The 27,046-nt window shown below is 43.2% G+C and overlaps 1 protein-coding gene across 1 annotated transcript in view; it reads right to left on the reverse strand.

Moving 5' to 3' along the window:
- Positions 1–490: 490 nt before the first annotated feature.
- LOC120238451 (guanine nucleotide-binding protein G(q) subunit alpha) overlaps positions 491–27,046 on the reverse strand; it is a 319,269-nt gene continuing 292,713 nt past the window's right edge. Inside the window, exons 6-7 of the mRNA XM_039242176.1 lie at positions 18,894–19,047; positions 491–5,843 (exon numbers count right to left, since the gene is read on the reverse strand). Coding sequence (XP_039098107.1) covers positions 5,653–5,843; positions 18,894–19,047 — 345 coding nt within the window. The 3' untranslated portion in view covers positions 491–5,652. The remainder of the gene's footprint in view (positions 5,844–18,893; positions 19,048–27,046) is intronic.

Below are 27,046 nucleotides of genomic sequence, written 5' to 3' on the forward strand. Positions count from 1 at the left end.
GACTTTCGCTTAGGTCATGATCTCGCGGTTCGTGGGTTCGAGCCCCGCGTCGGGCTCTGTGCTGTCAGCTCAGAGCCTGGAGCCTGTTTCGGAGTCTGTGACTCCTTCTCTCTGACCCTCTCCTGCTTACGCTGTTTCTCTCTCTCTCTCCTAGAAAGAAATAAAACATTAAAAAAAAAATTTTGAAATGTGTATTTAGTTTTTTGCCACCTAAATGAGGTCAAGTTTTTAAAAAAGGAAAAATGGTGTCCGTATGAGTATTTCCACTGAAGGAGACTAAAATCTGATTATATACAGAATGGAAAATGTTTTTTTTTTTTTTTTTTTTGGTGTGTTTCCTTAGAAACTATTAAACCTGCACAATGCATGTGTAGTATAAAGTATTTTAGGAAAGGGAAAACTTCTACTCCCTAGAATACAAAACATTCTAGAAGGGGCTTAGGCAACTTCAAGAGAAGCAAAACTCAAGAATGAATACTGTAGTACAAAATTATGGCCAAAAATACTGTATTTTTAACCAGCAAGATCATTGGGGTATTATTATACAACATTAGGTGTTTTTTGCAAAACTAGTTCCCATCCCCAAACAATAGACAATACATGCATTTGAATGACATTTTAAGAACAGTAAATAGGATTCTTTTAAATACTGCAAGTTAAAAATGTTTTCTGACAAAACTCCCTAAATACATAGGTCTAGTAAGGGTTTCCAACATGACAGGTGAGGAATCCAGCAAGAAGTTGTATTTCGAGTTCTCTGAGGAAAAGAAATCTACCAAAATCCTGTTTCAGTCAAAGTAACCTGAACGTTACACAGTAATTTTCCATCTTTCTAAACTTGAAAAATATCCTAGTGAAGAATATTTTCCTCCCTGGTGGTTCCCCCCCTCCCCCCCCCCCACCTATCAAAGCTTATATGAAAGTCAGAATTGCTTTATCCAAGTTAAGATCCAACTTTGCCCAACAGGTGTTTTTGTAACCTGTAAATGTCATTTACTATTGGGTTGGAATCATGGGGAAATGGAAGATACATGATAAGGGAGGTAAGAAGGAAATTAATCTTTGAGCACCTACTATGTGCTAGGTGTGTATGCATACTTTGAACAGATGATTCTAGAGGCAAGAGTGTTACTGAAAGATCACTGAAGTTGAGGAGACAGCAATGAATGGGTTGTTTACTCTGTGAGGAAAAACAAAGGACCAGGCTAGACTCTACTAAGTATCTACTAAACAGCAGGTGTCTGGCTCCAAAAATTTCTAACTTATCAGGTACAACTAAGCCATTTCTTTTCCTAATTTGGTGGAACCAAAATGAAACCCCAAACACGTAGTTACCAGGACAGACCTATTAACGCTACATATGCTGGAAATATGTGGAGATAGATAAACATACAGTATTGTAAGTTTTCATTTTTGTGTTTCTAACCAAAGATAGATCTTTGGAAGAAAACAGTAATGTATACCAAGCACACCTTATTTGTATCAATTGAGATGTTGTCAATTACCAATTAAGTGGTTATAACCCTTATTTAGTTTTAAGAAGAGCAGCAATATACATTACAATACTTGGGTACACTTTATTTTTATATGGGTTAACATTCTTCTATATTTCACTTCATTCATTTTTTTTTTTGAGAAACTGAAAACAAAGGGAAATTGAGGGTAAATTGAAGGTTATTTCCAACCAGTATCTGAGTCTTGCAGTATCTCATTATACAGCCCTTTCTTCCCATTATTTTTTGCAAATAAGTCATTTGACCCAAATCCAGCATAAATAGCTTCTTACCAATTCCTAACTTAAGACAACTAAAATTTACAATCAAGTGGCAGTACAAATTTTAAAATTACAGTTCATACACCTTGACAATCAAGATAGTCTAAAGTACAAAAAGTAAATTGTCCTTTAGCTGAATTACCTTTTTTGTAATAGGCTTGCTAGTTAATTCACAAAAAGAAAAAATACAAGTTTCAGGTGTTCTTTGAATACCTTTTGTAGATGTCCTATGCTAGTAAACAACAAATGCAGGTTCCTAAGATTTTTTTTCCCCCAAGTCTCTTCATGACATTCAACAGAGCTCTTTATATGAAAATGTTTTCTTAAAAAAAAAAAAACCAAAAGCGTTGAGGGGATTTATTTACTTCCGAATAGGTGTGTTATTTCCCTTTGTTTCAGAGATGAGGCACAAACTTCTGAATTTAAGCTCTGTAAGGCATAGTACAAACCTCCAATTTACAAATGAGGAATTCTCTGTGGGCTTGGAACTGCCGTGTCACGCAAAAAAGGGAAAAATGATCTGTAAACTGGTACACTGCAACGTGATGAGTGAGTCATGAAATGGCTGCTTGCCTTGGTACGCTGAAGAAAGGTTTTTGTGTTTGTGTTTTTGTTTTTGAATAAGACATGCCCAAGTCACCAAAAACTCGCCACAGGCCTCCGTTACCTGGAGCAACAATGAGAAGTGGCACACGCTTCTAACGCTTGCAATCACAATATAATAGAAAGCATGAGTAAACTTTGTTGTTTTTTTATACAAAACTGAAAAGAATCCCTTCCCACCCCTAGCCCCTTCAATAAAACCCCAAAGAAACAGAAAAAAAAAAATCCTTTAGCTTCGATTGACTAGTGTGGATACGATTAGGTTTCCATGCATCACTGCAGAAAGGGTGATCAATTTCTTCCTTTCTCCGGAGAAAGGATCTTGTCATGCACCCTCTGGCAAACAGTGAAGCCACAAACCTCAATTCTGCATAGCAATTCCATTCCAATTTCGTAAAGACAAATAGAACAATCTTTCCCTGTTTGCTCAACTGCTTCGAGCTTTGAGATCATGTTTAATCGACTACATCTACTATAGCTTTATTAAATAGAATATCTTGATTCCCTAAAACTGTAACACTTAGGATCTTGTGATGAGGTTTTCTCTATACACACTCTAGGCCTTCACATGTTATTGTTGACTTTTTTCTTTTCTTTCCTTTTTTCTGTTTTTTCTTTTTTTTTCTTTTTCTTTTTTTTTTTCTGTTTTTGTTTTTTGTTTTTTTTGTTTTTTTGTTTTTTTGTTTTTTTGCTGCACCAAATTTAAGATTGCCCTTTCAGGCAAGCAGTGGTCTCTAGCTGTTAAAACATTTCCTTAGTGGATCACAATAGCTTCTAAAACTGCCTTTCTAATAAAGGCCATCAGAGAGGTAATACTAAACTGTGCATTTGCCAAATAAGAATATGAATTGTATAAAAGCTCATATTCCAATCCTAGGTCAAATGGCAAAAGTTCTACAAAGTTGGTTTGTTTCCATGTTTGTATAAAAGCTCCGACTGATTTTATGTATTTTGCTATGAAATTACCTTTGGGTCTTATCGGTATACCTCTACTCAGGAATGTGCAAATGATTTTAGACAGCACACGATGCTAGTACCGCTCTGTACGATAGTAAGGTTTTTTTTTCTTTTCTAAATGGAAAAAAAAAATATCCCTAGTCAGAAATAAACTGACAGATTTACATTCTCCTCTCTTAAAAAAGTAAATAAAATAACATTATTCAAAATGTGAATTAGCTATAAGACATACAATTACATAGATACATATCAATACAGCACATTCAATCTGCCAAAAAAAAAAAAAAAAAAAGGAATGATTACAAAGCCAGTATGGATGCGGTGGGAGCAAGAGATGTATGTACACTGATTAGAGCATTCGGAATTGCACTATACCTACAGGCAGTTTGGTTCTCAATTACAGCTGCTTTCTGAGCAAAGTGAAAAAGTAACGTGTGGTGTCGGTGGCTGGGGAAGGAAGGAGAACATCCCACCACTGCTCAGTAAGCCTGGGTCTCCTGTAAGAAGCCCTTCATTTTCTCTCTTCCCTTCGTTGTCCCCGAAGCGCTGACTGATCGGGAAGTTTGGACTTGTGCCAAATAGTGTGATACTTAAGAATTAGGCGGCAACACTGGTCTTATTTTAACTCCCCAGCAAGTTTAAAACAATCTGGACTTATTTCCTTGAATTGTATGTCAACTCAAGCTGCTGGACGAAGCTCATCAATACATGTGCTGTTTTGTCTGCTTGTTTTTTTGTTTTTGTTTTTTTTTTTTTTTTGCATTTGTTGAAAAATTGCACGTAGAGGACTCCAATGATTTCTCCTCAGAGGTTCAGTTACATAAATGCATGTTCTATAAAACACTGAGGGGTTAATTCTTGCGTTTAAGTCCAAAAGACTTCCTTAAGTTCAACCTAACTGGTCACCAGTTTCAAAAGATCCCCAAGGTGGTAAACCAGCAGTAAGTTCGGATTTTGCAAATAAGTGTGTCCGAATACTTGAATAATGTCCTTGGCTGACCTACTTGGCCTTAAAGAAACACAAAGGGTAAAACTGGCTTTAAGTGGAGAGACAGGAGCAGACTTCGTGTTCTATCACTGAAGACGCTACTTTACATTGTCGATTTGGACACAACACGTTACAGACACTAAATGTGATCTCAAGGGCAGAGGAAAGAATGGACCATGCCAGTCAAGTTTACAGTTACCAATTGGTGGGCAACTCGTGTTGCAGGTGGATTCTCAACCAAGTATTTTAGGCTTCACACTCTTACTCTCTTCCATTTTTAAGATACTGGCTTTACTTTAATTGTTACTACTCTTTGACAAAAAGCCAGCTTTGGCAACACATACCTATAATAAATTATGGCCCAAACACTAAGGGGAGGAAAGGGGAAAAATTTGAACCAAGGTGGGGAAAAACGAAGAACAACCTAAGAAACAGGTTCTGGATAGCAGCCATAGGGGTAATGTAGTGTCTGTTGGCATGTATATACATATACATATATTTTTTTTTTGGCATCTGCAATTTAAAGAGAAGGTGAACAAAAAGAGTGGAAGGACCATGGCACATGACATTAAAAAAACAACAACAACAATGAAACTGTGTGTCTGTGATCTTGCCTTAGTATCTTGTGTATAGTTCTCTGAGCAACTACGCTATGGCTGAAGGCAGAAATCCAAACGACACTTCACTGTGAGATGGGCCTCCACCATCCTAGCCCAAAGTGAGGCAAGACCATATATTTATATAAAAACAACTCTATATGCGTATCCAGAGCAATACATTGAAAACCATAGTATTAATACTTAGACTCCTTCAGCAAAACTACAAACGTTTAACTTAAGCTGATGCTGATGGCTTAAATCAAATGGCGCTGTCCTGACTGTATCGTTGGAGAGAAAAACTTGATCAAGAATGGAATGAGGATGAAGGCCATTGTAACCCGGGAAAATTCAGGATGGGGGTGGGGGGGGGGTGAGGAAAAGGGCAATCGCTCTTTGTTTTGCTCAATAGAAAAGAAAAAAGAGAGAAAGAAACCACTCTTATCTTGGTGAGTGCATGACTGAGACTTGAAAATACATGGAGTCACAAGGTTTTGCCTAAAAAAAAGATAGCGAGGAAATGTGCTGGGACTGTACTTCAGCATCCTGTTTTTCCTCTGAATAGTTTAAATAAAATCATAATATTTACTACAAACCCTGTGGACACGTTCACACAGAGTCCGGGACGGCAATAAATTAGTATTATGCAAATGGTTTTCCACAGAAATCCAGTCCCTCTTGCACAGCTTCAATAGCCCACCAGGGAAGGGAAGGGCGGTATTGAGGAGGCACAATTAGACCAGATTGTACTCCTTCAGGTTCAACTGGAGGATGGTGTCCTTGACGGCAGCAAAGACAAAGCGGATGTTCTCGGTGTCTGTGGCGCACGTGAAGTGGGAGTAGATGATTTTGTCACTGTCGGGGTTCAGGTCCACGAACATCTTCAGGATGAATTCTCGAGCTGCCTGCGCATCTCTCTGGGGTCCTGTTGGCCAAGGGAAGAGAGGGACAGTCTGTCAGCTGATCCGTTCATGCCTATATGCAGTGAGGGTTGACTGGGTCAATCAAGATGCATGGAGAAGGCACTTGCACTGCAGATTTGATCTGTGACAACATCTTCCCCAACACTAGGATGTGTAATTGCCCTTCTCTGTCCTGTTATCTGACCATTCATTTGTCTGCCTGTCTGTCTGTCCATCCACTCACCTACCTACAAAGTGTGGTTAGGTGAAAAGCAGCAGATGGCTTGAAAGCTAGGCTAAGTTTTGCTCTGATTCCTTGGGTGAGAGGGAGAGACTGTAGGCTCTTCGGTAGGGTAGGGGGGTTCATTACTACTGTTGGGCTGAGTTACTTATACCGGTTTTATCCACACAGTAAGTGTGCATACAGACAGAGGCCTTAGGCTCTCCTGTTAATCTGCACCCCCCCCGGCCCCCTGGACCCCTCACCCCTGTTGTGGATCCTTTTACCTTCTCTAGCCTGAAATCTGTTTCAGAATAGTTCCTGGGGCACCTGGGTGGCTCAGTTGGTTGAGTGGCTGACTCTTGGTTTTAGCTCAGGTGGTGATCTCGCGGTTTGTGAGGTTGAGCTCCACATCAGTCTCCACACTGACAGTGGGAAGCCTGCTTGGGATTCTCTCCCTCACCCTCTCTCTGCCCCACTGCTGCTCATGCTCACCCTCTCTCTCTCAAACTTAAAAAAAAAAAAAAATATCTGCTTCTTATGGTCAGGTCCGTGTACAATTGTCTTCCACTACTTAGCTTCTAGACTGCTGGTATTGCGGAGCACAGTACATGTATGTAGTGTTCAGTTCACTACGTGTGATCATAAGAGAAAGACTAGTATATGTTTCCTTAGATTTATTCAGGGTCTCATCCATGCCAAACCCTGTTCTAGATGCCTTAAAATAGGACTGCAATATATTTGCCAGGATATATTAAAAGCTTAGTTTAAAATTTTGCAAGGAATTTTGACATAGGGTGACAAAACTACAGGCAACAAAAGAAAAAAATTGGACTTCATCAAAATTTAAAACCTTTGTCATCAAAGGGTACCACCAAAACCGTGAAGAAACCACCTACAGAATGGGTGAAAATACTGGCCAATCATGTATCTGATAAGAGGTTAATTTCCAGAAAACAGAACTCTAACTCAGCAAAAAAAAAAAAAAAAAAAAAAAAAAAAAAAAANAAAAAAAAAAAAAAAAAAAAAAAAAAAAAAAAAAAAAAAAAAAAAAAAAAAAAAAAAAAAAAAAAAAAAAAAAAAAAAAAAAAAAAAAAAAAAAGTCTGAATAAAAAATGGGCAAAGGGCTTGAATCGACATTTCTCTAAAGATCTATAGCTGGCCAACGAGCATAGGAAGAGAGGCTCAACGTCCTTAATCATTAGGGAAATGCAAATCAAAACCACAATGAGCTATTATTTCATAGCTGCCAGAATGGCTATAATAAAAAAACGATAAAGTGCGGGCAAGGAGGTTGAAATATTTGAACCTTGTGCATTGTTGGTGGGAATGTACAACACTGCAGCTGCTGTGGAAAACAGCTGGGTAGTTCCCTCCAGAGCTAAACATATACTAGAATATGGTCAGCAATTGTATTCCTAGGTGTATATATATCCAAAGGAACTGAAAGCAGGGACTCTGGGGCACCTGGTCGGCTCAGTCGGTTGCACTTCTGACTCTTGACTTTGGCTCAGGTTGTGATCTCACAGTTCAAGAGATCGAGCCCCAAACATTACTGTGCTATAAGGCCCATATATGTATATTTCCCCCAACTTTTCCAGGGAGTTCCATCCTAAGGAAGAAGCAGGTCATGCTATGGTCTTCTCCTCCTCCACCTCCTTCTGTCTGACAAGACCCTCTCAAGATCCACAGTCTCCATTTTTTTTCTTGTTACCTACTGGTTGTGATAAATCTTTGAAAACTCTCCTGAGGGTGTGACTACTGCTTCTAACAAAATGTATCCTGAATTTTAGACCGCCAACTCGAAGGCTTTTCAAAATGGCCTGACTGCAAATTGGGGATGACCCCTGTGAATTTGTATCTAACACTGCCAGTAGGAGGGAGGAAAGAGCCATGAAGACAGATGTATTATTTCCATGTGAACACTTAGCAAAAGTAATGTTTAAATTTTTGACTTCAGTGACCAGAACGGAAATTTCTGATCACAGTTAAGAAGGCTGGCAGCCTGGGGTGTCTGTGTGGCTTAGTCGGTTACGCGTCTGACTTCAGCTCAGGTCATGATCTCGTGGCTGTGGGTTCGAGCCCCGCAACAGGCTCTGTGCTGACCGCTAGCTCAGAGCCTGGAGCCTGTTTCAGATTCTGTGTCTCCCTCTCTCTCTGACCCTCCCCTGCTCACGCTGTCTCTCCCTCTCTCTCAGAAATAAAACACTAAAAAAAAAAAAAAAAAAAAAAAAAAAAAAAAAAGGCTGGCAAAATACTATGATTAGAATGTCCTATCTTCCTCCATGTACTATTGACTTACTAATTCCACAGCAGTAACAGGAAATATTTAGAACTGGGACTCATAGACGGTTGGGGTTGGAGAAGAAGTTCCCTTTGATTTTGTATCCCCTTTGAGGAATAAGGGGCTATTTTTCTTAAGCCATCAGAACTAGACTCAAGTTCAGTGAAGAGCCCTTGCAGTGTGTTAGGTTTTTAAGCATAAATTATATTATTTGAAGAAACACCAACTACAAAGAAATCATTATAGCCTTCCTCGCGCGCGTAGAGTCCCACAGTCTCTATGAACAATTCTGCAATTCACGTCCATGTGGAAATGGTAATTTCTCCTCCCGAAAAGAAATACAGAAATGGCATTCATTATGATTAAGACCTTGTAAGTGCGGAAATGTGGAAGTGTGAAGTTCATAATACTATAAACATGTTTGCTATAAACACAGCACTGCAGAGCTGTTGTAGCTCCTCTTACAAGGGCTTTGTATGCAACGACAGCTGTGTTTGCTTTGTGAATAAGTCTCTTTTTTTCCTTTTTCACGGCTAAGTTGCCTGTGTGCGTTACGTGCATGTTGGGGGAGATGAACAGTAAAAACCATGTTTGTGGTTTAAGACCTTTGCAAGGCATGCACGTGGGAAGGAAAACGCTCAGAGTGATGGGGGAGCCCGGGGAAATTTACTGGATGGAGGAGACAGGTAAAGAGAGGATGACGATCCTAAACATCTGTTGCAGAAAAAAGTCTTTTGCTGGAGAAAAATCAAACCCACGTGTGGCGTGCTGTGGGTGCTGTGCTGAGCGGCTTATCCCTTGGTGCCTTTGCCCTGCGGGGTAGGCTGTGCTGTGTTTACCCCCTGTCGTCCTGAATGCCAGCACCTCAGGAAAATCTGCTGGTTTTCAGGTGGCTGTGTATGGGGTGGGGTCTCATTTCTTATTTGCTGGTTCTCCCTGGATTCTGAGAAAAATGAAGGGTCTCTTCTAGGGCATGAGGCAAACGTGTGTTAAGGTGTGACCCAGATGCTTCGTGCCCATCTTACTCAGGTAGATCTAGTGGTTAAAGACTAGCGTGGGGGCGCCTGGGTGGCTTAGTCGGTTAAGCGTTTAAGCGTCCGACTTTCGCTCGGGTCATGATCTCGCGGTTCGTGGGTTCGAGCCCCGCGTCGGGCTCTGTGCTGACTGCCAGCTCAGAGCCTGGAGCCTGTTTCAGAGTCTGTCACTCCCTCTCTCTCTGACCCTCCCCTGCTCACGCTGTCTCTCTCTCTCTCTCTCTCTCCTAGAAATAAATAAAACATTAAAAAAAAAAGACTAGCCTGTTGGAGACCAAGTTAGCTACACATTGTTTCCTTCCTTCCTTCCTTTTTTTAAATTGTTTATTTTTGAGAGAGAGAGTGTAAGTGGGGGAGGGGCAGAGAGAGGGAGACACAGAATCTGAAGCAGGCTCCAGGCTCTCAGCTGTCAGCACAGAGCCGGACGCGGGGCTGGAACTCACGAACGGGTGAGCTCACGACCTGAACTGAAGTCGGAGGCTTATCCGACGGAGCCACCCAGGTGCCTCAAGTTCCCTTCCTTCTGTAGTTTCCTCAGGAACAGTGAGGGATACCGTTGTCGGCATTTATAAGAAGTGCAAACTAGTGGCAAATAAAAAGGAGTAAAAATGAAAACACTGTTCAAGGCTGGCAAAGTGTTGGTTTTTAAAGGAACAGTAAAGCCCAAAGGAAAATGTAGTTGGATAGGGGCAGGAGCACCCTACTAACAAACTAGACAGAGTACTATTTCTCATACCTGGTGACATCCCCAAATGTTTCTATGTCAACCCACCAACCTTGAGAATCTTATACACGTTAGATAAGGGAAATGCAGTTCACTAAAGACGCAACCTCGCCCATTCTGTGAGCCAGCACTGTACCAAGTCCATGTGGGACAGAAACATGAGTCAAACTCCATCCTTGATTGTCTTTGTATCTTCTCAGAAAGCTATAAAGCCAAATTAATCGTTTTTTTGAGGAAATTACCTTTCTGCAGGAGCTTTTAGAAGGATGGAAACAATGTTGAAGTGATCTCCACCGCAGTTCCTATGTCAATAATGTAATTTAAAAAACGTTCGGGGGCGGGCACCTGGGGGATTCAGTCGGTTAAGCCCCCAACTTCAGCTCAGGGCATCATCTCATGGTTCATGACTTTGAACCTGCGTCAGTCTCTCTGCTGGCAGCACAGAGCCCACTTGCCATCCACTGTTTCCCTCCCTTTCTGCCCCTCCCCCACCCCCCTCTCTTTCTCAAACTAAAAAAGTATATTTTAAAAAATCGTCTGTTTGTGGTTTATCTATACGATGGAATACTACATGGCAATGAGAAACCATGAAACCTGGCCATGTGTAGCAACATGGATGGACCTTGAGAGTGTTATGCTGAGCGAAATAAGTCAGGCAGAGAAGGACAAATACCATATGTTTGCACGTAGAGGAGGATTAGGAGGAACTTAATGGAGGACCGTGGGGGAGAAGAAGGGGGGAAATGGTGGGGGAGAGGGAGAGAGGCAAACCATGAGAGACTCTTGAATGCTGAGAACACACTGAGGACTGATGGGTGTGTGTGTGTGTGAGGGGGGGGTGATGGGCATGGAGGGGGGCACTTGTGGGGATGAGCCCTGGGTGTTCTATGGAAACCAACTTGACAATAAACTATTTGTAAAAATTAAAATAATCATAATAGGAAATTAGAAAATATATTTGTAGAAACAAAAAAAAATCGTCTGTTATATGCACCTATTGTCACATCTTTGTAATAGGTTCTTTCAGGTTTGTGTTCTTCTCTGTGCCAGGTACCACACTAAGTGACTTATAGGTAATCCTATTCAATTCTTTTCTACCAAGAAGAAACGGAGTCATTGAAAAGACGTGTCCAAACCAACATTATAAGGGGCAGAGCTGGAACTCTGCCATCTGAACTCTGTGACCTTCAAAACTGTCTTAACTACTATTCATCTAGATCTCATCTAGAACTGGGTTTGGCACACTTTCTCTGTAACGGACCAGAGAGTTTGGTTCTGGTTCAATAGGGTGACTGGACCCTAAACTCACCTCCTCTGGGACACACCTTATCTACACCTGCTTATAGGGCGAATCCTCTTGAAGAACTGAGGGCTGACTGAACAGCTTCTGCACCACAACAGATGGAGACCATACACAGAATGGCGAGAGAGATGGAGACACGGTAATGAGGGGAATCTCACCCCCAATGCTACCAACTGCAGCAGAGAGGGGATAGTACTGAGGGACTGTGGGCAGACCTATCTGTCTAGGGGCACAGAAAACAAGCCATGGGTCAAAAAGCAACTGGAATGTAAAGGGACCGGCCCTAGAACCTGCCCAAAGGTGGGGGAGCTGCTGGAACTCTCTCCTGGTCACAGGGGCTGGCGAGTACCACAGTCAGCGTACCCCTCCACCAGGACAGGAGGAGGGGGTGTGTGCCATAGCTGGCCTGCTGCCTCAGGGAGGCCTGGGCGCCCAGCCCACACCAGCCCCAGCCATCCCAGCAGGGTGGCCCCGCACCACGCACACTGGCACACGCCTGGCCAGTGCTCACTAGAGTTCTAGCCATCACCCCGAGAACGGACACAAGTGCAAAGCATGTCAGTACCCTCTAGGCTCCTACCACTTTGGCTATAGCAGCTCTGCCAGGGCACCACCTTCTGGAGCCCTCTGGGAAGCACCCTGGCATGCCCGGAGACCTGGAGCCTGTCTCAGCTCTGGCCATTGGGTCCCCTGTGCTGACTACCCTGACTTGCAGTTCAACTGTCCTCCTACGACACCTGAGTGGAGAGCCCTGGGACCACCCTTTATGCTGACAGCCCCAGGACCCCCGGCTTGAACCTATTTCCTCTTCAGTTGTCCTGCTTGGGATATGCTTACTTGTACCTACTTCAGAGTTAACTGTCTTGCCAAGCACCCTCTGCGTGGAAGGCCCTGGGATTCCCCAGCTGGCATTCACTTCGGATTGATGTGACCTGCCACTGTGCTGCCTGTATGGAGAGGCTGGGGAAGCCACCAAGGCAACCCCAGCATGAGGTGCTCTGGAAACCCCAGCTCATGCCAGCTCCAGCTCCTTCCAAAGTCAGCAGGCACATACAGTCTACACAGGGGATGGCCACATACAAGATTATCCCATCTACTGTAGTTGTTCTGCCTATTTCATAAACACAGAAAGTCAAGCACAAAGAGGAGACAGTAGAATACGCTCCGAACAAAAGAACAAGACAAAATCTCAGATAAACACTATGCCTGATAAAGAGCTTAAAGTAACGGTCCTAGTGCTCGCTTTGGCAGCACAGATACTAAAGTAAGGGTCGTAAAGATGCTCGCTGCCTTGGACAGCAGACGGGACGAACTCAGAACTTCAACAAAGAGAAATTGTTTTTTAAAAAATCGATTAGAACTGAATACAATAACTAAAGTGAAAAATACACTAGAGGGAATTAATAGTAAATAGTAAATAAAAGCAAGTTATGAAAGAGGAAGACAGGATGATGGTAAGCACATAAGCTGAACAGTATAAAAAAAAATGAGGATAGGTTAAGGGATTTGCTGGACATTAATCATATATTCGCATTATATTGCACCAGAAAAGAAAGGGGCAGACAACTTATTTGAAGAAGTAATAGCTGAACCCTTCCCCAACCTGAGAAAAGAACAGGTCAGAAAGCACGGAGAGTCCCAAATAAGATGAACACGAGGAGGCCCCAAACACAATAATTAAATGTGTGAATGGTTAGAGAATTTTAAAAGCAGCAAGAGAGAAGCAAAAAGTTGCCTACAAGGTAAACCCCATAAGTTTATCAGCTGATTTTTTGGCAGAAACAAGGCAGGCAGGAAGTAAGTGATATATTCAAAAGTGCTAAAAGGAAGAAAAAAAAAACAACCCTACAACCAAGAACATTCAGAATTGAGGTTATCATTCAGAATTGAAGGAGAGATACTGAGTTTCCCGGACAAACAAAAGATAAAGGAATTCATTACTACTAAAATGGCCTTACAAGACATGTTAAAGTGATTTAAGTGGAAAAGGCTATAATTAGAAGAAAATTATGAATAAAAAGATCTAAAATGAGAGAACATTTACGTAAAATGTTGAGGGGGAAGTAAAAAAGTTCTTTTAGAATGTGTTCAAACTTCAGTGACCATCACCTTGACACAGACTGCTATATACTTAGGATGTTATATATGAACCCTGTGGTAACTGCAAGCCCAAAACCTATAATATAGATACACAAAAAATAAAAAGAAAGCCAAGCACAACACTATACAAAGTCATCACAAGGGAGCAAGAGCATAAGAAAGGAACATAGAAGAATTACAAAAACAACCAAACAAAACAATTAACAAAATGGCAATAAGTACATACCCATCAACAATTATTTTAAATAGTCTAAATGCTCCATCAAAAGACACAGGGGGGCAGAATGGAGAGAAAAACCAAGACCCCCCTTGAATGCTGCCTACAAGAGACTCACATCAGACCTAAAGACACAGACTGAATGTGAAGGGCTGGATAAGGATATTCCATACAAATGAAAGTGAAAAAAGAAAAAGCTGGAATACTAACATTTCTATCAGATAAAACAGCTTTTAAAACAAAGGCTGTAACAAGAGAGCATTATATAATGGTAAAGGGGTTAATCCATCAAGAGGATACAAAAAATTGTAAATATTTATGCACCCAACACTGGAGCACCTAAATACAGAAAGCAAGTATCAATGACATAGAGAGAGAAACTGACAGTAATAGAATGATACTAAGGGGCTTTGAAACCCACTAACATCAACGGATACACAATCCAGGCAGAAAATCAACAAGGAGACCATGTCTTTGAATGACACATTAGACTAGATATAGAAATTCTATCCAAAACCAACAAAATGCACACAGGACATTCTCCAGGAGACAAGTCTCAAATTTAAGAAGATTAGAATCCTATCCTGCATCTTTTCGGACCAGAATGGTATGAAACTAGAAATCAGCAATAAGAAAAAAATTGGAAAACACACACACACACACACACACACACACACAGGCTAAACAACATGGTACTAAACAACCAATGGGCCAACAAAAAAATCCAAGATCAAATTAGAAAATACATGGAGATAAATGAAAATGAAAACACAAAGGTCCAAAATCTTTGCTATGCAGCAAGAATAGTTCTAAGAGTGAAATTTATAATGATACAGACTTACCTCAAGAAACAAAACTCTCAAACAAGCTGACATTATACCTACAGGAACTAGAAAAAGGACAAATAAAGCCTGAGGGGAGTAGATAAAGATCAGATCAGAAATAAATGAAATATAGACTAAAAAATAGAAAAGATCAATGAAACCAAAAGCAAGTTCTCTGAAAAGATAAACAAAATTGATAAACCTTTAGTCAAACTCCTCAAGAAATAAAGAGAACAACCAATCACAGAAATACAAAGGATTATACGAGACTACTTATAAAATGTTGTCAAAATTCGACATCTGTTCATGATGAAAATACTAAAAAAATGTACATCAACAAATTGGACAATCTAGAAGAAATGGATAGATTCCTAAAAACACATAATCTTCCAAAACTGAATCAGGATGAAACAAAATCTGAACAGATCGATTGCTAGTAACGAAATGGAACTGGTAATCAAAGAAGTCCCAAAGTCCAGACCAGATGGTCTCACAGGTGATTTCTACCAAACATTTAAAAAATAATTATTATCGGGGCGCCTGGGTGGCTTAGTCGGTTAAGCGTCCGACTTTCGCTTAGGTCATGATCTCGCGGTTCATGGGTTCGAGCCCCGCGTCGGGCTCTGTGCTGCCTGCCAGCTCAGAGCCTGGAGCCTATTTCAGAGTCTGTATCTCCCTCTCTCTCTCTGACCCTCTCACTCTCACTGCTCACGCTCTCTCTCTCTCTCTCTCTCTCCTAGAAATACAAATATTAAAAAAAATAATTATCTATTCTGAGTTGACTATATCCATCTATTACAAAAATAGGAGAGGAAGGAAAGCTTCCAGATATATTCTATAAGGTCAGCATTACCCTCCTACCCAAACCAGAGACACTACAAAAACAAAAACACCCTCCCCCCACAAAACCCTACAGGCCAATCTCTCTGATGAACTTAATTGCAAAAATCAGCAAGATATTAGCAAACCACGTTCAATAATACATTAAAAGGATCATTCACCATGGTCACATGGGATTCATTCCAGGGCTACAAAGGTAGTTCAATATTCACAATGTGATCTATCCCATTAACAAAATGTAATGTAAAAACCATATGGTCATTACAACAGATGCAGCAAAAAGCACTTGACAAAATTCAACATCTGTTCATGATGAAAATCTTCAACAAAGTTAGCTTAGAGGGAACATAACCTCAACATAATAAAGGCCACATAAGAAACACCCACAGCTAACATCATACTCAATAGGGAAAAACATTTTCCCTAAGATCAGGATGTCTACTGTCACTATTTTTATTCCATATAGTACTGCAAGTACTGGTGACAGCAATCAGACAGGAAAAAAAGAATAAAATGCATATTTATTTATTTTTAGAGCAAGATACAGGGCTCGATCCCACAACCTTGGGATCATGACTTGAGACAAAATCAAGAGTGGGTTGCTCAACCAGGTGCCCTATACAAAGTATTTATTTACAGAGAAAAACCCTAAAGCCTCCACAAAAAACTACTAGAAGTTGTAAGGAAAGTTTCAGGATATAAAATTAATACAGAAAATTTGGTTGCATTTCTATACGCTAATAACGTAGCAGCAGAAAGTGAAATGAAGAAAACAATCCTATTTACAGTTGCACCAAAAATAATAAAATACCCTGGAATAAAATGAACCAAGAAGGTGAAAGATCTGTACTCTGAAAACTATAAAACACTAATGAAACAAATTGAAGATGACACAAACAAATGTAAAGATTTTCCATGCCTATGGATTGGAAAAATTAGTATCATGAGAATGTCCATACTACCCAGAGAAATCGATAGATTCCAGAAAATCCCTATCAAAATACCAAGAGCATTTTTCACAGAAATAGTACATCCAATCCTAAAATTTGTATGGAACCACAAAAGACCTGGAATAGCCAAAGCAATCGTGAGAAACGAGAACAGAGCTGGAGGTATCACAATCCCAAATTTCAAGATCTATACAAAACTGTGGTAATCACAACACAGTGGTACTAGCACAAAAACATATACATAGATGAATGGAATGGAGAGCCCAGAAATAGACCCATGCTTATATGATCAATTATTCTATGACAAAGGAGGCAAGAATACACAATGGGAAGAAGACAGTCTCTTCAACAAATGGTGCTGGGAAAACTGGACAGCTACATGGAAAATAATGAAACTGGACCACTTTTTTTGTATCACATACAAAAATAAACTCAAATGGATTAAAGACCTAAAGGTTGAGGCCTAAAACCATAAAACAGATGATATATTAGGGTTGGTTATCTAAAATATGTAAAGAACTTATACTACTCAATACTAAAAACACAGTTAATCTGATTAAAAGTGGACAGAGGACCCAAACAGACATTTTTCCAAACAGATGGCCAACAGGTACATAAAAAAGAAGCTCAACATCACTAATCATCAGGGAAATGCAAATTAAAACTACACTGAGAGATCACCTCACACTACTCAGAATGGGTAAAATAAAAAACCCAAGGCACAAGTGTTGGTGAAGATGTAGAGAAAAAGGAACCCTTACGTTCTGTTGGTGGGAATACAGGCTGGTGTAGTGACTGTGGAAAACAGTATGGAGACGCTAAAAAAAATTAAAAATATAATTACCATAGGAGCCAGTAATCCCGGTGAAAATGAAAACGTGAAAAGATCTCTGCAGCCCTGTGTTTATAGCAGGGTTGTTTACAATAGCCAAGATACAGAAGCAACCAAAGTGGCCATCAATAAACAAATGGATAAGGAGGGTTGTGTGTGTACAAACACACACGAATACTACGTAGCCATAATAAAAGATGAGATCGTGCCACTGAGACAACATGGATGAACCTAGAGGGTATGAGCTAAATGATATAAGACAGAGAGAGACAAATAGCATATGATTTAACTTATATGGGATCTAAAAAACAAAACAAAGGAATCAACAAACAAAAGGGAGAAACAGACCCATAGAGACCAAAAACTGATGGCGTCTAGGGAGGAGGCAGGCTTCTAGCTGTGGAATGAATGAAGTCCAGGGATCACAGGGGCCACACAGAGAACACTGTCGCTGGGAGGGAATATGGTCACCAATGTTGTACGGTGACAGATGGCAGCCTCACTTGTGTGCACGGCATAACATATAAATTTGTCCAATCGCTACGTTGCACACCTGAAACTAATGTAACCTTGTGTGTCAACTATATTTCAATTAAAAAAGGGCCAGAGAGTAAATATTTTAGGTTTCGTGGGCAAATCTGTCAAAGCTACTCAATTCTGCTGTTAAAAGCATAAAAACTATGTGTAAATGAATGGGGTGTGGCTGTTTCAATAGAATTTTCTTTATAAAAGCAGGTGGCAGGCCATCGTTTGCCACTCCTAACCTAGACTCCAGTGTGTATGGGGAGATGTGTGTGTATCCTGCCATAAAAGGTCTGTGGGGTGGTGGCTGTGACTCTTTGACTTGTTTCAGAGGGGCTGGGTGTGGGTGCATTTTGTTAGCGGTCAACAAGTCGTTCTCACAATGGCTGGGTGTCCTATCCAGTCATTGATGATTTCACAGTCTAGCTCGGTAGGCAGGATCTGTTTATAAGGAGTGCTTATAAGAAGCAAGGAAATAATGCAAAGCCATTGGAGTACTGATGTGGGGGCTATGGATTCTAAGCGCTACAGAAGGAGTTTAAGGGGTCGGTGCCATCCCGAAGGGTGGTAGGATTGTATCAGGCCATACAGCGCCTTCCCCTCGCCCCCAAATATTTCCTAACACTTGCCATGTGTCAGGTATCACGCTAAAATGTTATATATATATGTGTGTGTATATGTTATATATATTTATATACATGTGTATATATATATTATATATATCTATTATAGCCTATAAGCAACTGCAGGAGCTCAGTCCTACTGTGCAGAGAAATTAAGTGACTTGATCAGGGTTCTACAAATACAAGGTGTCAAAACTGAGATGTGAACCTGGGTAGAGTGATTTCAGAGCACGGGCTCTTGACACAAAATTGTGTTCTCTTCCCACAGGGAGGCAAAAGCCGACTGTTACCGAAAGAAAGAGGGAACTGTCATGGCGGATACAGAATTGGTCAAGGCTGTGGGGCTGTTCCCTCTTCTGATGCACTTACTTGCAAACATGTAAGTGGTTTTCTTTGGCTATCACTTTCAGCATTGTCAGGGAAGTGAAATGTTTCAGGGGGTTAAGGGGCACAGCCAACAATAATTTGTATTTCGTCAATCACACATGCAGGCTTTGGAGGCCAACACAGCAACAGTAAAGCTGCCACATGAGCCTTTGCATCACTTGGGGGGCAAAACGGCTCCCCAGCTGCTGGGCTGGCTGAAGAGCGCTGACTTACCATCATATTCTGGGAAGTAGTCAACTAGGTGGGAATACATAATTTTCTCCTCTAGAAGATCTTTCTTGTTTAAGAATAGAATAACCGAGGAGTTCTGGAACCAGGGATATGTGATAATTGTTCTAAAGAGTGCTTTGCTTTCCTCCATTCGGTTCTGGAAAAAAAAAAAAACAGAAAAAACAAGGCATGAGTTTTGTGATTACTCAATCTGTGAAGTGTTTGTTTTGGAAGTCCAGCCCATCTTCTGCACGCATCCGATTTCTGTAGCCTTGGGCTGGACTGTAGTCGCTGTTACCAGGATTTACATGCAAAGGGTTCATGACTCTCGCATGTGCTCTTTTGTTAAGTAAACTCTCAGGGTGACAAGCAGGTGACCAGCTCTTCCTCCTACAGACATTCACTTCTAAGTCATTCCCACCCCCGGGTCACAGACAAAGGCAGCAGATTTGGGAAGTCTTCCTTTCTCTGGGGATAGAAAAGCCTTGGTTCATAAGAACACATCTTCCAGGACACACAGATGATACTCTGATTTAGTGCTACATGTGATGACCGAGTTTCTGGCAATGGAAACACCTGCCTGGGGTTGAGGCCCACCCTCCCCCCCCAGTCTGCTTCTCACAGGTTGGGGAGGGGGGACAGTGGTTTAAACCAGAGCAGGGCAGCCAGCTGGGTTCAGGCGCACAGCATGTGGAACTCATCTCTGGTTTATGGTCATGAGTTTACCTAAGCAGCTCAATGGGTCCCATCAACCCCAGGAATTTTTCTGGGAGCTCTGGAAGAGAGCACCTTGATTTCATGGATGACGACTCACGTAGCCTAGGGAATTTCGAGCAACCATCTTGAAACAAACAGAAACCAAGTTCTGCTCACCTGGTTTTAACTACTGGGTCAAACCATTACTGAACTTGGTTATGCCTCTAGATTTTCAGTAACATCAGCCAATTAGTCCTGTGGTTTTTTAAGCTAGTTCGAGCTGTGTTGTTGTGTAAAATACTTGCAGTTGATATACCTGGATGTACCGCCCTCCCAAATTTCTAAAAGGAGATGGATGAATAAATAATTTCAGGGCTGACCATGAAGCCCAGGGGTTTAAGCTGTTCATATTTTCTGCTCAGAGTCTGCCTTCCTGGTGTAGAAGGTTCCCTACGTTTCCTAGTGCAGGGTTACCAGAGCACACTCTTCTGCACAGCCCTTTGACGCAGTTCCAGGAAATCTCCAGGAAACTCAGCTCACCAAGGAACATTTTCTGGATCCTGAACATGTTGTGCTCTTAACTCCTGTCAATTTCAGGATTTTCAGGGCTGAAAAATTTCAGGACTGAAGAACAGCAAAGGCCCTAATAAGAACTGGAAGAATTTTAAAAGAATCTAAAAAAGATGAAAAGATGAATTCAACAGTGACATCGCTGACGGGAAGGTTAACTTTTTTTTTCCCCCTAAGAGCTAGAGAAATTCTAGAAAGCCCCACTGTGGTCCTTATGGAAGCCCTGTTTGTAAGGTGGGTCTGTACAGACTGGCATCAACCTGTGAGTCTCCATTAGAAATAGTTCTTACAGTTAGCATTCTCTAGAAGGGAGGTAACGGGATCCTCAGGGACAGGGCTCTCGCTGGGCCTTTTCTGGTTGGATCCTTCAAAGGTAAGGGGCGAGATGTTTTGAGAAGACAGGAAAAGGGAGGAGGGGTCCTGAGATCTAAGGGTTTCAAGACTGAACTGGATGGAGCTCCCAAGCTCTGGGCAGAGTCTGCTCAGAGGGGGCCTTCCGTTAGCCTACAGGACAGCGGCCAGGAGAGTGGACCGAGCCCAGCACCATGTTCCAGAGAGGACTTGCCCAGATGGCTGTTCCCCTGTGCCCAGTGCGGCCGTCCTCAGGGCCACTCTGGAAGCAGGAGCAATGATGGGGCTGGTCCCACTGAGGCTTCGCCTGTGCATGCAGCTGGGGGCTGCTCTTTGCCAGTTGGCTGGAGCTTCAGAACCAGGGAAAAGCTGCAGAGCAACCCCGTGGGTGCTGACCAGCAGCATGAGTATTACTGTACCTTCGATGCAGGTCGACAAACTCCATCTCAGCATGGGCCCCGGGAATCTGTGTTTGAACTTAGCCTCTGTGTGCAGGCTCAGCTTTGCAAAGCACGGGGCTGCGGAAGGGCGCCTTCACCTTGATGTACGTTATGAGCAACCAGGGGGCTTTGTTCAAACATGGATTCTGGGGGTGCGGGCGTGGCTCAGTCTATTAAGCATCGGACTTCAGTTCAGGTCATGATCTCATGGTGTGAGATGGAGCCCCGCATTGGGCTCTGCGCTGACAGTGCCTGCTTGGGATTCTCTGTCTCTGCCCCTCCCACTTGCACGTTCTCAAAGCAAATAAAACCAGACAAACAAGGATTCTCATCCGGCACGGGGTGAGGCCCGCGGTTATGCGTTTCCAGCAAGGTGCCGAGGGGCTCAAGGTGCCGAGGGCTTGCCGAGGCAGGAAAAGTGCCAGATTTTGTTCTTACAGTGCGAAAGGCAGGTCCCATGAGGAAATTTATCATGCCATCTTCATTCTTTTTATTCTTCCCAGTTAAGATCCTGACTTCACGCGGTAAGTTGCTTTTCTCTCCGTGGTGAAAATTCCTTATCTGCTCCCCTCCTCCGAGTCGTGCGCGGACAGCTACAAACCTACGCGCTACACATCAAAGCCCCTGGACTAAATCCTAAATGAATGAAATGAGATTTGTGTGATGCCTCACAAGTTGGTTGAACCTGCAGAGGGTGAGGCCTCATGCACTTCGATCCGTAAACTGCAATCTGGGAGGGGACAGCGTGGCCCAGGAGGCTCGGTGCACTAGCTTTTTAGTAATTTGCCTGGGAATAGGGTTGCAACGTGGGAGGCCTGGGCAAGGCCAATGAGGAGAAACGATGCAGTCTTGTTCACCTCTGAAGACAGGTGTAAAGGCTCGTTACGCTCACCTTCTCTTGGGGTTTTAACCAGCTGAGTCAAAAGGGACACTACTAAAGGTTTTACTATCCCAAACGCAGGGCTCCTTGCAGACGGGGTGGGCCTGGCCTACACGTTAAGGCCGAAAAAGACTCTGGACTTCTGGTCACCCCCACCCACGACTACTCCAAAGCTGAGAGACAGCGTCGTTCTCGGTGAAGTGTGACCTGCTGCAGGTGACAAAGCTGGAGCGAAGAGAGCCACCAGCCACGGGGCCGGAGGACAGGCAGTGAGTGGGCTCTGTGGCCAGCTGGTCTCTGTGCGGTCACCCTGCCTGAAGCAAGTACGGCCCAGAACACACTTGACACAGAGTCAAAGTGCTTCTCCGAAATTCCTGTGTTGGAACCCTAACCCCTGATGTGATGGTTTCAGGAGGTGGAGCCTTCTGGACCTTTTCAGGTCATGAGGACCGAACTCTCGAGAATGCAGCCAATGCCCTTGGAAAAGTAAAAGCCTAACCCCTAATGTGATCATATTAGGATGTGGGACCACCAGGAGGTGAGTGGGATCAGCGACCCTATACAAGAGATGCCGGGGACTTCCGTCACCCCTCTTGCCCTGTGAGGACACAGCGAGAAGACAGGCCTCCATTAACCGGGAAGCAGGCCCTCACCAGACATCGCAGCTATTCTGGCTTTGATCTTGGACCCCCCCAGCCTCCAGAACTGTGAGAGACAAATGGTGGTGGTTTATGAGCCATCCACCTGTGGTGTTTTGTCCCAGGCGCCCAAAAGAGCTAAGCCCATGCTGATTGGGTGAATTACTATTTCCCCTTCTGTGCCCCCTCCGGGCTGGCACCGATCAAGGGCTGGAGTCCTAAGCTGAAACAGACCCCCCCCAAACCCGGGGCCGTGGGAGGGCAGGCTACCCGATCCCCACTTTGTAATCCCAGGCAGAACAGTGTGACCGCTGAGTGTCTTCCCTGCAAGATCAGCAGAAACATCCCTGTTCAAACCACCAGTGAGGGGTCTTACACACCTTATCTTCAATACCTCAAACTGATCCTCGAGATCCCCCACCTCCTGAAAATGCTGTTTTAGGCCACCTCCCCTGCTAGCACAGGACTGACGCAGCCTCCAGAGAAAGGCCCCGAGGTCCTCTTTCCAGCGTTCACTGCTCAGCACGGCGTGACCCCTCTGCTCATCTTCTGTCTGAACTCCTACGCAAGTTCTCTTCTCCACAAAAACGGGCTGCATGTCACCGCTGTCACCCAAGGGCGGGTGACCTGTGGCTGGTAATGCAGTTCTCACTCGTAATCCTTCAAGGCCCAGGTCAACAGGGCTTCCCCAGGAAATCCTTCCTGAGCCCCCCTTGGATCGGCCCCTTCCTGCCACCTTCACCCCTGCACACACAATTCCTGGACGCACGCAGGGTTTGCTAGAAGCTGGGACTGAGGGTGTGTTGGAGGGTGTCCTGGAGGGTGTACGCAGAGAGGACGGACAGTGTATGCTTAAAGGTCCCCAGGATGGGTCCGGAAGAGTGGTAACTGGAAGACGTTAGGGTCACACAAGAAGGAAAGGTCTGGAGGGGGAAGGCTTAAAAGCAAAGGCAGTTTTGAGCCGGATCTGGATGAAGGAGAGCTTACTAGGAGGGGAAGAGGAACAAACGCAAAGCCAAGGAGAATTTGAACCCACAACCCTTGGAGAAGAGATCTGCGGGGACTTCTGTACAGGATAGTTCACCAGGGCTTCTGATCTCTGTAACTTGGGCATTAAGAAAATTCTCTGCAGTGAGACTGGGAAATGTTTTCTCCTCGTTTGAGTCTTAGGGTGGGGGCTGGGATGGTCCAAAATACGCCAAGCTCTGTGGAGGACACTTGTACCTGAGCCTCTGTCGCTCCTAAAATAACCTGCTGGGTCTACAGTCCTGCTTGTTTTCTGTGCTGGCAGGTAGTAAAGTCCGACGGGCAACCCCAGCAGAGGGCTCAAGATGCAATTATTTGCCACTGCTTTCCCTATGGTGCAGGTACAAACCTCCCTCCCATTGAGGAAAGGCCGGATCCCATGGACGTGGCCCAAGAACCCAAGTGGAAGCTGGCTTTCTTCAGGCTATGAGCTGGCCCAAATCTCTGCGTGAAAAATTACCAGTGAGTGGGGCTGAAGGGACACGGGTTCACGTCTATAGCCTTTGCGGTCCTGCCGCCCGCAGAGAGCGGACGCTCGCTCAGCGGGCTGTTGCTCTCCTCTCTTCCCCTCTGCCCAGCTGGCATCTCCCTTTGGCAAAAGTCAGCATCAAACCAGAGACCCGAATGCCCATTTCTAGAATGTTTGCAACTCCTCATTACTTGGCCCACACAGGCACGTTCTTCCCACAAAATTTATTTATTTTTTTCTAATGTTTTATTTCCGAGAGAGAGACAGAGTATGAGCAGGGGAGGGTCAGAGAGAGAGGGAGACACAGAATCTGAAACAGGCTCCAGACTCTGAGCTGTCAGCACAGAGCCTGATGCGGGGCTCAAACCCACAAGCTGTGAGATCATGACCTGAGCTGAAGTCGGACGCTCAACCGACTGAGCCACCCAGGTGCCCTAAAATTTACTTTTAAGACCCTTAACTCTTGCCTATGATATAAGCCATCCACCTGCCTGCTTTTCCCTGCTGATAGTTTTTCCTCTTACCACTGGGTTAATAAACCACATTAATTTATATGCCCTGTAAGATCTAGAATGAAGATTTTAAACGCAAAAATGCAAAACTAAATCACTTAAGATGTAAACCTGCAGACTGTCGAATTGCCATTGAGGGCTGACAGTCACCCATCAGTGGTCTCACCTGCACCCCCCCCCCCCCAGGTACTGTGTACCCTGCAGAAATGGGGATGAAGTTTCTAGGGCTCAGAGAAGCCCTTTGGTATCCGAAATACAGACAATCTGATCTACGAACGCACTAATAAATGCTGGAAACTGGTCAGGTAATTATGATGCTGTGTTCCTAACTTGTGCCCAATCCTGTGATCCCTGAGTTTTCTGTGAAAAAGGCCAAAGCCATACACTCAGCTTACAGGAGAGACATACAGATCTACAGAGCAGATACATGAGGAAGTCTGCAATGTACCTGACTGTTAAGGGGGTGGGGGCACACATTTGTCATGCTCCGTAATATTTTTAACCCCAGATGTTCAGAGTTACAGGTTAAGGCATCTGCTGGCCACAAACTTACAGTCCACTGTAATGCCCAGGAGCTCACTGGACTTCCTTCTGTCTGCTGGCACATGATGGAACATGTGCAGCCCAGAGATCCTACCCTGGGGACCTCCTGACTGGCACCATTTCTGCTTCTGAAATTGATCTGGAAAGGAGATCGTCAAAATGCAGGGCTTTATGCTTCAGGATTTCATACAACATGACATTTTCAACACTGTTCTTCGCCTTGAATTGCCCTAACGAGCCCCACTATTTCTTCTCTGATGTAACTCATTTGAGAGTACCTTATGAATCAGCCCTTTTAAAGCTCATTATTTTAAACAAAACTAGTTTTAACATAATGATCTGTGATAATGTAAAGTTTGAATTAATACAATCATTTGTAGCTTATCAAATGTTGCGTCCTTTTTTTTTTTTTTTTTTTTAAACAACGAATGCTCTGAAAAATTCATGTCTTCGACAAGGAATTAGGAAATGTTCCCTCGCTATTTAGTTGATAGGTGTCAACTGGGCAAGTACATGCAACATCTCAAACGGAGGAACTACAAAGCCTTATGAAAACACATTTGCAAGCTGGGCTTCCTCTTTCTTTCCTCCCTTGATGGAAAAAGCTTGGTGCGTCTGACGTGTGTACAGCAGGATCACACTGTTAGGTGTCCTATCTGATGTCAGTGCTATGAGAATTCAAAACATTCTGTGCCAAGCTCCTGTTGTGGAGTGGGGGGTGGGGAGGGAAGGGCCAGGTCTGTGGGCTGGGGACCTCAGGTTGCAACATGGCTCTGCCTCAAATACCAGTATGACCTTGGACAAATGACTGGACCTCAGTTTCCTTATTATCTCCCAATATATGAGGGAACAGAATGAGACAATGGCGTGCCAAGTGCTTAGCTGTGACCTGGGGCACACAACAGCTTGCAATGATGGTCACTATCAGAGATGACAAAACTGCTACATAGGAAGCTCTTGGGAAGGCAATTCACTTGCCTCAAATCCTTGGCCAAACTGTAAATGCAGTGAAATCTTTCTACTCCCTGGAATTGCATGAAGTTATTCTAACCATGCTTTCAAATCCAGAAAAATCTGGTTTATAAGAAACTGAAAACTCATTCAGGTTTCTGCCGATTTCTCTAAGTGATTTCTCACTTAGAGAACGTTTCTTCCTAAGATTGTCCATACGTTAAGGGGGTGAGTATCCTCAAAATGTCGAAAAATGTTCAATCCCCGCAGCCCCAGAACAAATGCAGAAAACTGATACAATATATAAAAGGAACAGTTGGAATGACAAATAATTAAAGTCAGCAGCCTGGTTTTCTACTTCTGCTATCCAAATCAGATGACAGGAATAGAAATAATAAGCACAGCCATAGAGAGAGCACTTCCTCCATAATTTTCTTGGTCTTTGCAAATCTTTGCAAGTGATTATTCGAGATCCACTTTGGCGCACTCTCCAGGCTGGAAGGCAGATCCTGAAGGTTTTAATATTGTAATTTGTGCCTATGAATCAAAGTAGTCTACTGCACAGGATGTTTAGAGAAGCAAAGAAAGAGAGTGCATTTGCCTGTTACCTCCTGGGCTGAGGTTTCCAGGGGATGAGATGAGGTGGCAGAGCAAGACCTTGTGAATGCACTGAACTAATGGAAACCAGAGTGGGTTGCTGGAGAAAAGGAGGGGGAAGGGAAGGCAGAAAGAGACTCTGGAGGGAACGGTCAAGAAGAGGCGGTCAAACTCTCAGACTCAAGAGAACGCAGGGTCTCAACGTGGGCAAAAGCAAACATGACAAATGTTTAACCCCTCTGAAGTGGAAGGCCACGGTCCTAGACACTGGAAAAGATAAGTTAAGAAAAGAAAGTTCATCTAGTGACCAAGTTTCAGCTTCCTTGCAAAGACTATTTTACAGCACATTGATCTTTCTATTTACGCTATGCTCCACTGTTCTACTAATTTTATGCTTACATGCCAGTGAGCCAATGTCTATCTTTAACTTATACACATAAATCCCTTCTCTTCGACATGATACTCTACATAGAAAACCCGACA

The sequence above is a fragment of the Hyaena hyaena genome, unplaced genomic scaffold (genome assembly GCF_003009895.1).
Source record: "Hyaena hyaena isolate Hyena2069 unplaced genomic scaffold, ASM300989v1 scaffold_206, whole genome shotgun sequence".
Classification (NCBI taxonomy): domain Eukaryota; kingdom Metazoa; phylum Chordata; class Mammalia; order Carnivora; family Hyaenidae; genus Hyaena; species Hyaena hyaena.